We start from the raw sequence: 14,558 nt of genomic DNA on the forward strand, positions 1-14,558 counted from the left end.
GGTTTCCCAAAATGGTCAAGAACACACTCCCCAAATCAGGCTAGGTATTTCCTCTCACTCTACCAGCAGACATAGCACTGGGTGACTTCAGGCCTGACATCTCTGAAAAAGACATCTTGATACAGACCTTTCTGTTTTACAGAAAGTCAAACCCTCCCAGACTTGGCAGCATAGCTCAAATGACCAAAAAAAAAAAAAAAAAAAAAAGAAAAAAAAAACCTGCCTCACAATCCTGGTGATGTTTACCGTCTGGAGACCTTCCAGGACTGGTTAGCAGACAGCCTGTAAGAAGGGTTGATTCATCAGACCGCCCTTGAACCAGCCTGGAAAACCAGCTGCTTCCAGACATTTTGAATTCAGAAACTGAGTTTATATCATAAGGCAGAACTGGAAGACCATACAAGCCTACAAAATTAAAAAAACAAAACAAAACAAAACAAAACAGAAAACCTGACTCTTCCAAACACAATCCATGCCAGCAAGAGCCAAATAAGTACTTTGTAAAAGCATTTAAATATTTTCATCAGATTCAGAGTTTAATGTAAAGGTATTCAATCCCTTAAAGGAAAGGGGGAAGTAACAGGGAGAAAAAAGTTTATTTACTGTCAGAGTTGGGGTAGGAAGGATGTAGATTTTTTTGTTTTTAATGTTATCATGGAATGAACTGCACTTGGGATTTGCTGGAAACTTCAGAGTTCTTTTTAATTTGTCAGTGTTTGTGAAAGCAGGCAAAAGATGCAGGCACATTCTGCCCTGCTATTAAGAAGTCACATAGCTGAGATTCCAACTCTAAATGCCTGGAGAAAAAGCACACATCCCAGCCACAAAGCCAACAGTGGCTTTCATGGTTGACTCTTTTTCTTCTCCCGCTCTCATGCGCAAACGCACGCCCTTCAGGGATAAAATGGCCCGGCCCGATTCCTGCACCAGGAAACAAGCTTCTCATCCACCCACCCAGCACGGCCACGGTGCCTGTGGAGACTTTCCTGGGAGACTGGCTGGCGGCAGATTTCTGCCCAACAGCCCAACATTCCACCATTAGTGCTGCCTCTGGGATGGAGGCGCTCCCCAAAACAATAAGTGACTCAGTTTCCATGGTGACATCAACTAAACACCTTTTACTCATACCCAGATTTTGATCAGAGACTTACATGTTGACTATTACACACGCACAGACTGAGGCAATGACACTGACTGAAGCAGACTTCCAACACCACCCTCGGCGTTTGGTAAAAGCCTGTCGTTTCAATAACACAGGTTGAAGACCCACAAACTCTCCTAGAGTGACACCCCCTCAGCCTCCCAGCATGGCTGGTGGTTGAATCACTTTCAAGCTTCCTCCCGTGATGGTTCTTCTAATCTCAAATTGGCCTTCTCTGCCATCGAAATGAAATATACATAATTTTTTAAAAAAGAGAAAAGAAATATATCCATTTTACTTCCTGCTATGCCCCCCTCCTGGATGGCTGCTAATTAAGATATTTGTAAATCAGAGTCACTACTCAGGAGGTAGGATATGAAAACCCTCTATCTTAGGCTTTTTTGGAGATTAAAAAACCAAATGTGTTCTCTTCATTTGTGGAGAACGAGGAGCAAGGCCTACCGCCTGCCCCTGGCACGGCCTCCCATCCACCTAGAAATGTGGCTTCCACCCACTCTCAACAGCCATCAAGGAGGGGGGGAAAGATGAAAAGAAAAACCCACTAGAAAGCCAGTGACAGACATCACTCAGACCCACACCTTCGGGGGGGGGGGGACTTTAAAAAGCATAAAACAAACCACAATGTCTTCTTTATTCCTGCCCGAAGCTGAAGACACAAATGCTATTGTGTGGCTGGTGTTCTAGCATCCCATTCAATCATTTCAACACCGTCAACGATATTTCCCAAGATGACTTCATTGTGTTCCCCAAGTAGTAACGGCCACTTCCAACTACTTCTGCCCTGTGTCCATAGTTCCACTGGAAAACAAAGAATCTGTTCTGCTCTGCTATTTGGAAGAAAAACATTTAAATAAGCCTTTCTTAACTCGGCAGGAGGGCACTGCTTTCCTTTTAGAATCTAAGATTCAGATACCCAAACAGGAGAGCAGTGCAGTTTATTCCTGGGGGCAGCCAAACTTTCAGTGTGTATGTGTAAGAAAGCCAGAGCCTTAAAAAGAAAGCTGTGTGAGGAGCAAGCGATAAGCCCACAATTCTTGTATTTACAAAGTGGCCCTGCTTTCTTCAAAAACAAACAAAAACGCCTAACATTTGAAAGCAGAGATAAATCCAGAGTCTTGTGATCTTGAGTGATGTGTTCAAGTACAGCACGGTGGGGTGTGTGTTCCTGGGTAAGTCACTCTGCCCGGAATGTTTCCAGGGTTGAATGAGATCGTTTTTTCCAAGTGTGGCATGCACACTTGGGAGATTTTAAGGATTATTCACGTCCTACATTAACCCGTGAATCACCATGAGCTTATTCCTTTGATATTCTTGTAAACCTTCTGATTACTTCAAAGAGAAAGTCTCTGCTTGGTTCTGTGGTCTTTAGCACCTCACTGACACTTGCCAATCTCTCTTTTTAACAAAGAGAGCAGGCCTCAGGCCCAGAGCCTTCAGCGGGAATAAAACCTAGCTAGAATTTAAGGACATTGTTTGGTTCTCAGCATGTTTATTTTTGCAGTTTCCTTCTATTTATGGCCAGGGAGGCTGAGTTTTTCATTTATCATACTTATATAACTTTTCCTTTTAAAACTAAGGCAAATTGACTTAAAGAAAGTTTTAAGTGTATAAAAAATTTTAAATGGTATGAAAAAATCACAAATGACTAAAGTTTAGGAAACAGGGAGACAAGGGCAGGTGCAAGGAGGCAGGGGCGGCAGCTGCTCTGGCTGGGGGAACCGCGTCTCTTCTGGAAACGCAGGATGGTTCCTCACTCTTGGGGGGATGGGGCTCATCCCAGAAATGCAGATGCCAGCACAGAAATAGGTGGCAAATAGCAAATCCCAAATAAGCTCAATCCATTGGCTTCCCAGTCACTTCAATAAATTACACCTAAGAAAAAGGCCACTGGCTTCTTCCAGAGTAACTGCTGCTCAGACTAAAGAGAAGGCGACCAAGTTACACCAACCAGCTTTTCAAGACTTTCCCTGGACATTCCAAGTTAATGCATCGATTGTTTACAGAGGAAGGGGAGGGGGAAGGACGTGAAAGAACACAACCAAAAAAGGCACAACACCAAGACAAATGTCTCAGATTTTTATAATCCCAGGGAGACCGCTACTTGGATAAAACTTCCCACCAGCACGGATGTAAAGACACCCTTGCCAGTTAAATTCACATGAAGATTTCACTTTCTGGATGGAGGGAGGCAAGATCCTTCTCCTCCCAGCCAGCTGGTTAATTTTCCACCCAATAAGATGACTCTTTACAGAGTCTGCAATTTAAAACGATTGTTTCTCTTGATCCACTAACCCTAACACTCCTTGATACCTGAGATAGTGACTAAAATGTAACTCATAAACCTTCCTGAAGAAAAGCACATGTTACTGTGCCACTTTCAGACACTTTATAACAAATTCTGGCCATTGCCGTCTAGACTGCCAACACTGTAAAACTAAGTTTCCTTATAACTGTGCTTTGATGTTTTAAACTTTAAAGTCATCCTAAACGAGGACTGATCTTGGACTCTCAAACCACCCGTGCTATAAAGACTTCTTTCAAACCTCCATGGATGACAGAATTTGAAATCTGCTCAAGCAGAAACTTCCGCCTGCCTACCTACCTGTGTTTCAGCCACCACTGCCATTGAATGACCACCTTGCTATCACTTGCCTCTTATTTCCATGGAAAAAGAAAAGGGGTGAAGAGGAGCTTAAACAAGGTAACATGAGTATTTTGTTATTCCATAAAATAAATACATAAATAAAAGCAGTGGGAGTGAACTGAGGGAAGGGACTTGAATGTGACTGATGAGACTATGGACATCACTAAGGGAAGGAAATAGGGATAAACTGGGGGGAAACACTGGTCTAGAATATACTAGGGCTGCCTGGGTGGCTCAGTCAGTTAAGTGTCTGACTCTTGATTTTGGCTCAGGTCATGATCTTACAGTTTGTGAGTTCAAACCCGGCATCAGTCTCTGAGCTGACGGTGCAGAGCCTTCTCGGGATTCTCTCTCTGCCCCTCCCCTGCTCGCGTGCACACTCTGTCTCTCTCTCACACACAATAAATAAGTTAAAATATACAAAATGCCAGGGAAGAGCTAAACATGTTGCTACTTAGCTATTCAGAAAACTTGAAGGAGCAATTGATACTAGTGCAAACTGCTGCTCGCTTATTATTTTTGCCCTTCCCCTCCCCCCCAGTGGAGGCAGTAAGGGAATCCTTGTTTTAAGAACCCTAAGATTTGGTCAAAGGCTTGTACAAATCCCAGCACACTGTCAACCAATACAGCAAAAGCCAAACGTATTCATCTCCACAGTCTCAGAAACTCCTTGCGCCTTCTCAAATCAATTGTCTTTTGGTTCCACTTGCTTTACTGTCCTCTGCTACTCTTGCTACTCACTCAGGTAACTGGAAAACAGTGCCGTCTGGCCAAAGTCTGCCATAGCTGGAGTATGTGTTTAAATTTTAAATGACAGAGGTCCCCACCCCAGAGGCTTAAGACCAGAATGCAGACTGGTCCCTGCTCCCCTGAAATCTGATTAAAAAGACGTTTTGAGAGTGCACTCGCACCTCTTAAATGACCTCCCTGAATGCATCTCGGGAGTTTAACAGCACCAGCAACACCGATATTAAAACATCACCCTCATTTCCAGGGCTGTTTTCCTCCAACATGTCACCAAACACTTTCCCCACAAGGAAGTCTGCTTGAGGCCAGGCAATTGGCTGCCCTTAAATAAAACCATTTAGCCCCAGTCCCAACCCGGAGGGTGAGTCAGCTCCCTGCTGCCAGGGTAGCCTCCTTGTTGGTCTTGGAAGCCGGAACCAGGGAGGGTGTTTCAAAAGGCAGAGGGCAACCCTGGGTTGCCACCCTGGACCGCCTAGGATTAGATGTATCAGCAGGCACCGCTCCCACTTCACAGACCAGCTCTCGACTGAGTGAGTGTGAGTGGCTACCAGGGGCACTGTTACTCCCGGGGCCATTCCCCAACACCTCCCCTCTTTGGCAGTCATCAGAAAAGCTGTGTTCCGAAACACAGTGTCAGGGGATGGGGAGGGAATAGAGTGCTAGTGGCTCAGTGGCTTCCCCCACCCATCTCCCGAGAGAGCAGAGCATAGCTGTCCCCCTCCCATATTTGCAGTCTCATTTCTAGATGATAGTTAAGTTCGTTTAAGTTTTTATCATCGATTTATGTATGTATTTATTTATTTTTTGTAGGTATGTTATTTAATTTTAAAAGCTGCTAAGGACCTGTCAGTCTTAGCCAGATCCTAAGAGGGAAGCAATTAAAGTAATGGAACAAAATAACAGATGGCTACTTTGGGGCGTCTATTGTTAGCCTTAAAAAAAAAAAAAAAAAAAAAAAAAAAACCTGTCGGAGAAAAACAAAACACCATCAGAACGTTCAAATAATTAACTCACCCTTAATACAGCCGGAGCCAAAGATCAGGGATCTAAACAGTGAGGCCCTGCCCTGTGAGCAGTGATGTTTCAATGAACATGCAAGCCCAGCAAAGGAGGCATTTCTTCTTGATCTACTGAGGAGGTTCTGGACGAGCTGTCAAGAGACCTCTCCTATCCTGGAGAGCAGGGGTAGTAGCAAGGCTACCCAGGCCCCTTTTGGCAACTAGGAGAAAGAACTGTGGCCGAGAACTGTAATTGCTGGAGAATCTGCTCAAAAACCAGACCAGTCCTTCGCCCATCCCCAGGAGAAAAGCTAGGACCTTCCACGTCAGAAATGTTGCATAACCTACTTATCAGGTAATGCCTTGGTTACAGGGGTCTCAGAAGTCAGGGCAAATGGCTTCACCGGAAGCCACACACACACCCTGACTCGAACCAACCCTTGCCTAATCCCTAGAAGAATTCAATTCCACACACTTGAAGGGACTACAGCTATCCTGGACACAGATTTTCAGAGTATGTGAGTATATGCACAAGTGCCAGGGGCTCAGCCTTGGAGAGGCAAGAAGGGCAACCTGTTATTCACTAAAGCGACACTGTAATGTCGAAAAACTCAGCCAGACTGTTTGGAGGGAGCAGGGGGCGGGGAGGGGGGGAGTCCTCTTAGAAGGGAAAGGACAGTCCAAACTTATGTATATATTCTTTCCCATTACCCCCTCCCCCCCCTTCATAAAGGATCCCTGATCCATAACGGGAGAGTGCACAGCAGCGAAGCAATATTTTCCTGCAAAGAACAGTTACATGTAAGTATCTGCTGCAGTAGGTATAAAGCTGGACATACTAGAATCTGGTCCTCACTGAGTTAGAGGACGCTGTGAGCGACCCTTTCCCTCAACCTTGCCCAGTCCTTAAGGAAAGGAAGAGGGAAAATAACACAGAGCAGCGAGGCCTTGGGGTTCCATTGAGTCCTCGTTCCCACCCAGGCAGACATGAATGGCGCCCCGGCCTCACCCAGTGTGCAAGGGAGACTATAACACCCTAACTCCCAGAAGGGAGTGGAAGTGAGCTAGCAAAAGGAGTCATTTGGGGAAGGGTAGAAGACAGGAAGGGAAGGAAAAGGAAGGTTCCCTCACCTCCAGTACCTGAGAGAAAAGAGGGATTCACCTTCCCATGCACTCGGAGCTGGAGAAGACAGATCCCAGAAATTCTCGAAAATAATCCTGTGGCCCCCTGTCCCCCTCCCGACTTTCCAAGTCTCTTGGCAACTCTTAACCTTTTCCAACCCAGCACTGCCTCAGGCAATAAATTATTGTTGTGGCTGCTGGCTAGACCTCACTCTACCCTCAAAAAGCATTTGCAGTTCAGATTATCTCAAACTGCCCACCCTGAGGTAGGTGGCTCAATGAATAAGACCACCACCACCCCCACTACCGATGAGGAAATTCAAGCAGAGGCTGGGAATTTACTCAAGGTTATGCCAGGCCCCACCCCAGGCTGCCTTGGAACAGCAGCTCCTTTCACCCTCTCCCTCCATGCTGGGGGGGGGGGGGGGGGGAAGGGCCTGCAAAGACACCCTGAGTGCCAATTCACACCCTCAAGAGGCTTCCAGTCACACTCTCCACTCTCGTTCCTCAGCTCACCGCTCAAACACCTTGAGTCTGCCCGCCACGTTCCTGAAAAACTCCACCAAGCCCACCCTCCAAAGTCCCAATACCATACACATCCATCTTTGCAGCATCACAGAAGGGCCTCCTTCGACCCCTCCTCATTTTACACATGACAGAACTGTACTAAGAGAGCAAGGGTCTTGCCCAGGACCACAAAACTGATTAGTAACAAACCTGGGAAGGAAACCCAGATCTCCAGAACAAATTAAAAGCTTCTAACTTCAAGTACCTGCTACTCTCTTCACACACACGTCACACAACCCCTCCCAACACACACACCCACTCAACATACTCCTTTCTTTGGCTCTTCCTGCACACACTCAAACCCTCTCTTCTATCATGAGAGCTCCCCTCCTCAACCACCTTGAATTATCCTGCCCCCCCCCCAATACCTCCTCTGGGCCTCCCACTCCTTTTGATCTCCCTTTCACTACTGTGGTCCCCCCTAAGTTGCTTCCACACCCCAACATGCCACCTGAAAACAGACGCTGCTTTAGGGTCCCTTCACCCCTTTCCCCCCAAAGACGCAATTCTTCCTGGACACTCGCCGCTTCCTCCCTTATTCTCCCTCCCCCCACCACCCCACTTTGCAGTCCCGGGACTGCGCCTCTAAAAGCCCTCCCCCCTCCAAATTCCTTCCTCTTCCTCGGTCCATCTTACACACTGTGTTCCTAATGAGACTTTCATTTTCCTAAACTAACCTCCCTCCCATTACCCGCCATTCCGTCGCTCACATTCTCTCCACCATGCTCGCCTTTTCCACACTACCTTTTCCTTAGGCTCCATCCAACCCCCTACCTAGCTTTTCAACCTTGAATCAGTTCTTCAGAATCCCCTCTTCAAACACTCCAGGGACCATCCCCTTCACCCTGTTCATCAATTCCTCACTCCTCCTGCTTCCCAATCTTCTCCTCTTCCCTTTAGAACAGGGCACTCCAAATAATCCTCAACCCTTCAAGCACTTCTTACAGCTCCCTTCTTCTGTTCGCACCCCTGCCCATCCTCACACCCCATGCCACAGTCTCACACCCACTTCTTTCCTCTGCCCTTCTCATCTTCCAAGTCTCCCAGGTCCCCCCCCCCCAACTACTCTTCAGACTCCACATTCCTTTCTTAGCACCCCTACTCCATCTTCAGACTTCCAGAATCTCCATCCCCTTTAGAACTCCCCCCAACCCCAACCTTCGGACCTTTCTGCACTCCAAATAACCCCCTCCATCTTCGAGCTCCTGTTCAGGCTCCCCGACATTAATTCCATCCTGGCCCACGAATTCCAGACTCCCCCGTTTCTCTCTGCACCCCCAACCATACTCTGAACCTTCCACCCCGCCTTAGACCCCAATTCCATTTTAGAGGCTACGAGCTTCTCTCGATTTCCCCCAATATCCCGCCCAGACCGTCCAATTCCTTCATCGGGCTCTCTGATTCGTTTTTTCAGACTTCCATATTCCCTACTAGGCCGCCAATGATTTCTTCAGACTCTCAATTCCTTGCCCAAGTTCTACAATTCCTTCTCAGGACTCCAAACCCCTTCCCAATCCCGCCAATTCCTTCTCAACACCCCCGATTCCCATCACAGACCCTCCAATTGTCTCTCAAGACCCTCCAACCCCCTTTCCGGCCCCCAGCCTCCCTCGGAAGCGCCCCTTCCAGCCCGTCCGGCCCGCGGGCCGCGCACCTTGCGCTGCTGCTTCTCCCAGGCCGGGTCCAGCAGCAGGTCCCGGTCCCAGTCGTCTTCTTGGGCCATGTAGTCGCCCATGCTGCCTCCGCCGCCGGCGCCATTGCCCCCGCTGCTGGGGCCGTACTGGTACGACTGGTTCGCCGCGTGGTAGTCCACCATTCCGCCGCCTCTTGCTCGCCCACCAGCCCGTCCGCTCCCGCCGCAGCTCCCGCCCCTCTGCCCGAGCCTCCGCCGCCGCCGCCGCCGCCGCCGCTTCAGCTGCTTCAGCCCGCCCTCCCCCAGCGCCTGCGCACTGCCTGCCGCGCCTGCGCACCGCGCCGCCGCCGCCGCCCTCCCGCGCGCGCGCGCGCCTCCTAACCAGGAAAGGGCTGAGACCCGCCTCGGGGAGCTCGGCGCCTGCGCAGAGTCCACTTCCCGGACCACCCTTTCGGCCCAAGTACGAGCCGCGTCCCCTCTCCCGCGTGAGCGCGCCTTCTCCGCCTGTGGGCGGGGCCATTCATGAATGATTCATAAGGCGGGTCCCGCCATCAAGCCTTAACCTGCTGGGGCCTGTATTCTCATTCGACAACACAAATTCAACAAATATTTATTAAACGCCTCCTGTGTGCCAGATCATGTTTTACGCATTGGCACTAAACAAGAGAGACAAAAATCCTTGCCCTTGTGGAACTACCTTGTAGTGAAGGAAGATAACAAACAAAATTTTAGGAAGGATATTCCAAGGTGATAAGTGTTACGGAGAAAAATTAAGCATGAATGGAATATTTTTAAAAAGTACTCAGGGTAGGCTTTTCAGAAAAGGAGGACACTTGAACACAGACGTGAAGGATTCATGAAATAGACATGAGAATTAGGTGGGTTGGAATAGATACTGGCTGACTGGGAAGGTAAAGGAGTTTGGAGACTTGTCTATTCTTCATTCATTCCACAAACATTCATTGAGCACCTACAGTGTGCCAGGCATTGCTCTTGGGCATTGGCAATGGAGTGCTAAGCATGACAACCATGATTAGTTCTCAAGTGGCTCAAAAGGGGGAGGGCAACAATATATAAGCAAATAGATACAGATAAATGACATTGCCACATTAATAGCCCTCTCGAAAATTTTTTTTAAGTTTATTTGTTTTGAAAGAGAGAAAGCATGTGGATGGGGTAAGGGGAGAGAGGGAGAGAATCCCAAGCAGGTTCCATGCTGTCAGCACAGAACCAGTCGCCAGGCTAAATCTCAACCATGAGATCGTGACCTGAGGTGAAATCAAGAGCTGGCCACTAAACTGACTGAGCCACCCAAGCGCCCCGCCCTCTCAAATTTAAATATCCAAAGCTAAGCTTCTGATCTTCCCAAACCTGATCACCCCACAGTCATCCCCATCCATCACAGTTAATGGCACCTGCAGTCTTCCAGCTCTGCAGGCCACAAACCTTGCATTCATCCTTGCCTCCTCTTTGTCTTCACACCCTACATCCAGTTCAGGAAATTCTGTCAGTTCTATCTTAAAAGTATATACAGGGGCACCTGGGTGGCTCAGTTGGTTGAGCAACCGACTTCAGCTCAGGTCATGATGTCGCAGTTGGTGAGTTCAAGCCCCAGGTCAGGCTCTGTGCTGACAGCTCAGAGCCTGGAGCCTGCTTCCGATTCTGTGTCTCCCCCTCTCTCTACCCCTCCCCTGCTCACGTTGTCTGTCTCTCAATAATAAATAAACATTAAAAAAAAAAACGTTTTTTTAAGTATATACAAAATCCACCCATTCCTCTCCCCCCCCCCCCAATGGCCCCACCCTAGTCCTGTCCACCCTTGCCTTGTCTTTCCTTGGACCACTGCACTGGCCTCTCACCCGCTTCCTACTCCCCTTCCTGCTCCCCCAACCCCACTCTCTTTCCCACAGGAAGCCCAAGGGAGCCAGTAAACACCTGAGTCAAATCAAGTCTCTCCCTCCTCTGCTCAGAACCCCTCCTTGGTGCAACACTGAGTACAAGTCAAAGTCAAGGAAAGGAGGAAAGGCTGAAGAAGAAGTCTTCCCTGCCCTGGCCCAGCCCAGCCCCGCTTTTGAAACAAGAGACCCCTGGAGCTTCACAAGGTCTTCCCCATCCTGTCCGCATTTCCTCTCCCAGCTCACCTCCTTCTCTCCCTCTCAATCTCTGAGCTTCTGCCACACTGCTGACCTCCTTGGTGTTCCTCAAACATACCAGGCACGTTCCAGCCTCAGGCCTTTGTGCTGGATGATACCTTGTTACCACTGCCTGGAACACTGTTCCCAGTTACTGGATCCCTGGGGCTTACACAGCCTCCTCTCCTACAGGTCTGCAGAAATATCACCTCCTCTGTGAGACCTTCCCTTACCACCTTAGTAAAATAGCATCCTACACCTTCCCCCCTTTGGTTTTCTTCCAGAGTACTGATCACCATTCAACATACCATTTGGCTTATTTACCGTGTTTATCTGTCTCCTTCCCAAGAACGTCAGCCCATGAGAGTGGGGATCTTTGGTCACTGCTGTATCCCTAGTCTCTGAAGCAGCGTCTAGCACAAGACAGAAGCTTAATAAATCTTACGTGAATGAATGGATGGACTTAAAACCATGGTTAGGAGTTCAAATTTTATTGGCAATGCAATGGGAAGTTAAGGGAGGACCCTAAGCAGGGGATGGCTGGGATCCGCTACTGTTTACAGGATCCAGCAGCCACAGGAGGGGAACAGACTGTAGGTGGAGTAAACACAGGGAGACCAGCCAGGAGACTGCCACAAAGGTCCAGGTGAGCGGGGACAGGGCCAGGGTCCTGGAGGAGGAAGGAGCTATGCAGGTGGGGCAGTGGAAGGATGTGGGAAAGTGGAGCTGACAGGGCTTACTGTCCTGAATTGGATGGTGGCAGGGGTGGCCATCAGAATGAGGGAAGAATCCAGACTCAAGATGGTTCCCAAGGTTTGGACGTGAGGGACAGGGGAGTGTGAACTTGATTGGATTCAGGGAAGGTAAGAAGGTAAGCATTCAAGTTTGACTAGAGCAGGAACTGGCCCACAGTGTGAAAGGTCACAGTCAGCTACCGGGAATGGGGATGAGAAAACATGGCTCCTCCAGGTATGGGAGCCCACAGACTTCTCCCCACCTCTCTCAAAGTCACTGGAAGGCATCCAACGGCACGCAAAGGAAGCGGACAAGGCCCGGGCAGCAGCCCATGTCCCCAAGGGATGCCGGGATCTGGCCAAAGATCCAGGAGTGTTGGCTGTGACCTGGAGAACAAATCCAGAACTTTTATGCTGGGCCTAGTTGGCAGGGAGAGCCACTGGGGCTATGGGCCATCTGCCCCACCCTGCCTGCTTCCGACACAGCAAAATCTTCCACACAAAGGGCTCAGAGTTGAAGAGTTTGGCCCGCCGTCAGTGAGGCTTAAAGTCTCCCTTTATTTATTGATAAATGTTATTTGTGACAATATTTTATGTTTTTAAGTAAGCTCTATGCTCAACATGGGGCTTGAACTCATGACCCCAAGATCAAGAGTCGCGGGCTATGCCGACGGAGCCAGTCAGGTGCCCCTGATGTATTCCATCGTTAATTCTAGTTAGTGAGACAAGACGAAAAAGAGCTATGTCCTCAAGAGTGAGAGCACGCACAGATACTGGGGTGTCTAGAGGTGACTATGGAAGCAAATGAAATAACACCCCTAAGCCCAAGTGAGCATGACAGGTGTCAAGTGTATCATCTCTTAACTATATGCCAAACTGTTCTCAGCTCCTCTAAAGCATTAACTCACAGCAACGACTTCAGTGGGTACTCTCCTTGGTTGTAAAACTGAAGCATGGGGAGGTTAACCCAATATGCCCAAAAGGCGCTAGGCTGGGGCTTGAACCCAGGCAGTCTTTCTCTAGATCAAGTTCTTAGTTGCTCAAAGGATCCTCCTAGAGCAAAAGCAGGTAGACTAAGCAGGAAGGGATGTGCTTTCAAGAGGTAGAGGTCATTTCCTCTTCCTTGCGGAGCAGCCACGGTCAGTTGTGCAGGTTGTATTTTACACAAAGGCACCTGTCAAGTGGGTTGAGCGGGAGCCATACTCATCCAGCCGGGGTGCCTTTTGCTAACTCAAATAGCAGCCACTATGAGCTGCCACCTCGTACAGCTGGCTCTCAAGTCACTAGTTACAGAAGCACTCTTTGTCCCCAGGATTCGGGCACACCCTAGTTCCTGGCTCCTGCTCAGGTCTGGAACCCAGGGCAAAGGGTGTCCCGCCCTACCCCGGCTCCCCAAGTCAGTGTCCTCAAAAGAATGATGGGTGTGCACGCTAGCAGAGAAGGGAGGGCTGAGAAGGGTGACAGCTGGGGTAGAGCCACTGCCCTCCCCATAGGCAAAGTTCACGCCTCATGGCTTACAAGAATGAAGCTGCCAGTCTACACCAGGGACTCAACATCTTAAGGCATTTCCTTTCCTCCACTTTCCCCCAAAGGCGGTCACTATAGTCTCCACCCCCTCTTCCTGCAGACAGCAGGCTCAGAGGGGAAGACACTTTCCCGAGGTCACTCTGCCAAGACTCTGAAATATTTCCTATGTAAAATAGGAATCATCAGCGCAGGTACACATCAAATAACATTGGCTAGGCCTCCTGGCTGGTGTAGGCTGGGACTGGGGGATGGGGTGGTAGGGCAGAGGGAGAATGGCCTAGCCGAAAATCCCAATTCTTGTAATGTCTCTCTAAGAATGGTGAGGACTAGTTTGCAGCCTTGGAGACAAACTTTTTTAATGTTATTTTTTAGAGACAGAGACAGAATGCAAATGAAGGAGGGAGGGCGGGAGGGAGGGCGGGAGGGAGAGAGGGAGGGAGAGGGAGAGGGGGAGGGGGAGAGGGAGAGGGAGAGGGAGAGGGAGAGGGAGAGGGAGAGAATGAATGTGAAGCAGGTTCCAGGCTTTGAGCTGTCAGCAGAGCCTGACGTGGGGCTCGAACTCATGAACCATGAGATCATGCCCTGAGCCAAGTCGGACATTTAACCGAGCCACCCAGGTGCCCCCAAACTCTTGATCTGAAATTAGCAATGACTCCTGTTTTCTAAGAGCCAAGAACAAGTTAGGCCCCGAGAGAACGTTACTGGCAAGAGCTGATGGAACTCCTCAACTCGACACAAATGGGTGTCATTCTTCCCTGTTCCCAGATGAGGAAACCGAGGAAGAGGGAGAGTCACCAAGCCAAGGACACACAACGGTCTGAGCAGTAGCCGGGATAGGAGGCCGACCGGATCCTCCTCCATTCAATCCTCCGGCCACTGAGGAGCCTCGGGCGCCTACACGTGAGACCAAAGGGCAAAGGTGGAGCCTCCCTTCACCGGGAAGCCGCTCCTGTTCACCTGGGTTTTCGAGAGGGCGGAAGAGCCCCACACCCAGCTACAAGGCTGGACTCCTACATCCTCCTCACCTCCTCCTCCTCCTGGCTGACTCAGGGTCGCCTGCTCACTACTTGTGACCTGACAGGTCAGGAAGGTGGGGGTGGAAAGTCGATTGCCGGGGTGGGGCAGGGAAGGAAACCTGAAGAGGGAAGAGAGGAGCCCGAAGTCCCCAGGCCACTGGACAGGAGCCAGGGCGGAGGGGGCACCTGCACAGGGAGGGCAGAGGCCTGCTCCTGGGCTCCCTCTGGGGGGCGAGGGGCAGAGGCAGGAAGCCAAAGAGCAGGAGACAACAGGAA

General features: G+C 49.6%; 1 protein-coding gene across 1 annotated transcript in view; it reads right to left on the reverse strand.

Moving 5' to 3' along the window:
- Nucleotides 1–9,111, reverse strand: part of ACTN4 (actinin alpha 4) — a 71,071-nt gene extending 61,960 nt beyond the window's left edge. Inside the window, exon 1 of the mRNA XM_047078108.1 lies at nucleotides 8,895–9,111. Coding sequence (XP_046934064.1) covers nucleotides 8,895–9,056 — 162 coding nt within the window. The 5' untranslated portion in view covers nucleotides 9,057–9,111. The remainder of the gene's footprint in view (nucleotides 1–8,894) is intronic.
- Between the last annotated feature and the right edge of the window lie 5,447 nt (nucleotides 9,112–14,558).

Source organism: Lynx rufus, unplaced genomic scaffold, assembly GCF_022079265.1.
Source record: "Lynx rufus isolate CCGP_SWC_20201006 ecotype Redwood Valley unplaced genomic scaffold, mLynRuf1.p SCAF_16, whole genome shotgun sequence".
In the NCBI taxonomy this organism is placed as follows: Eukaryota; Metazoa; Chordata; class Mammalia; order Carnivora; family Felidae; genus Lynx; species Lynx rufus.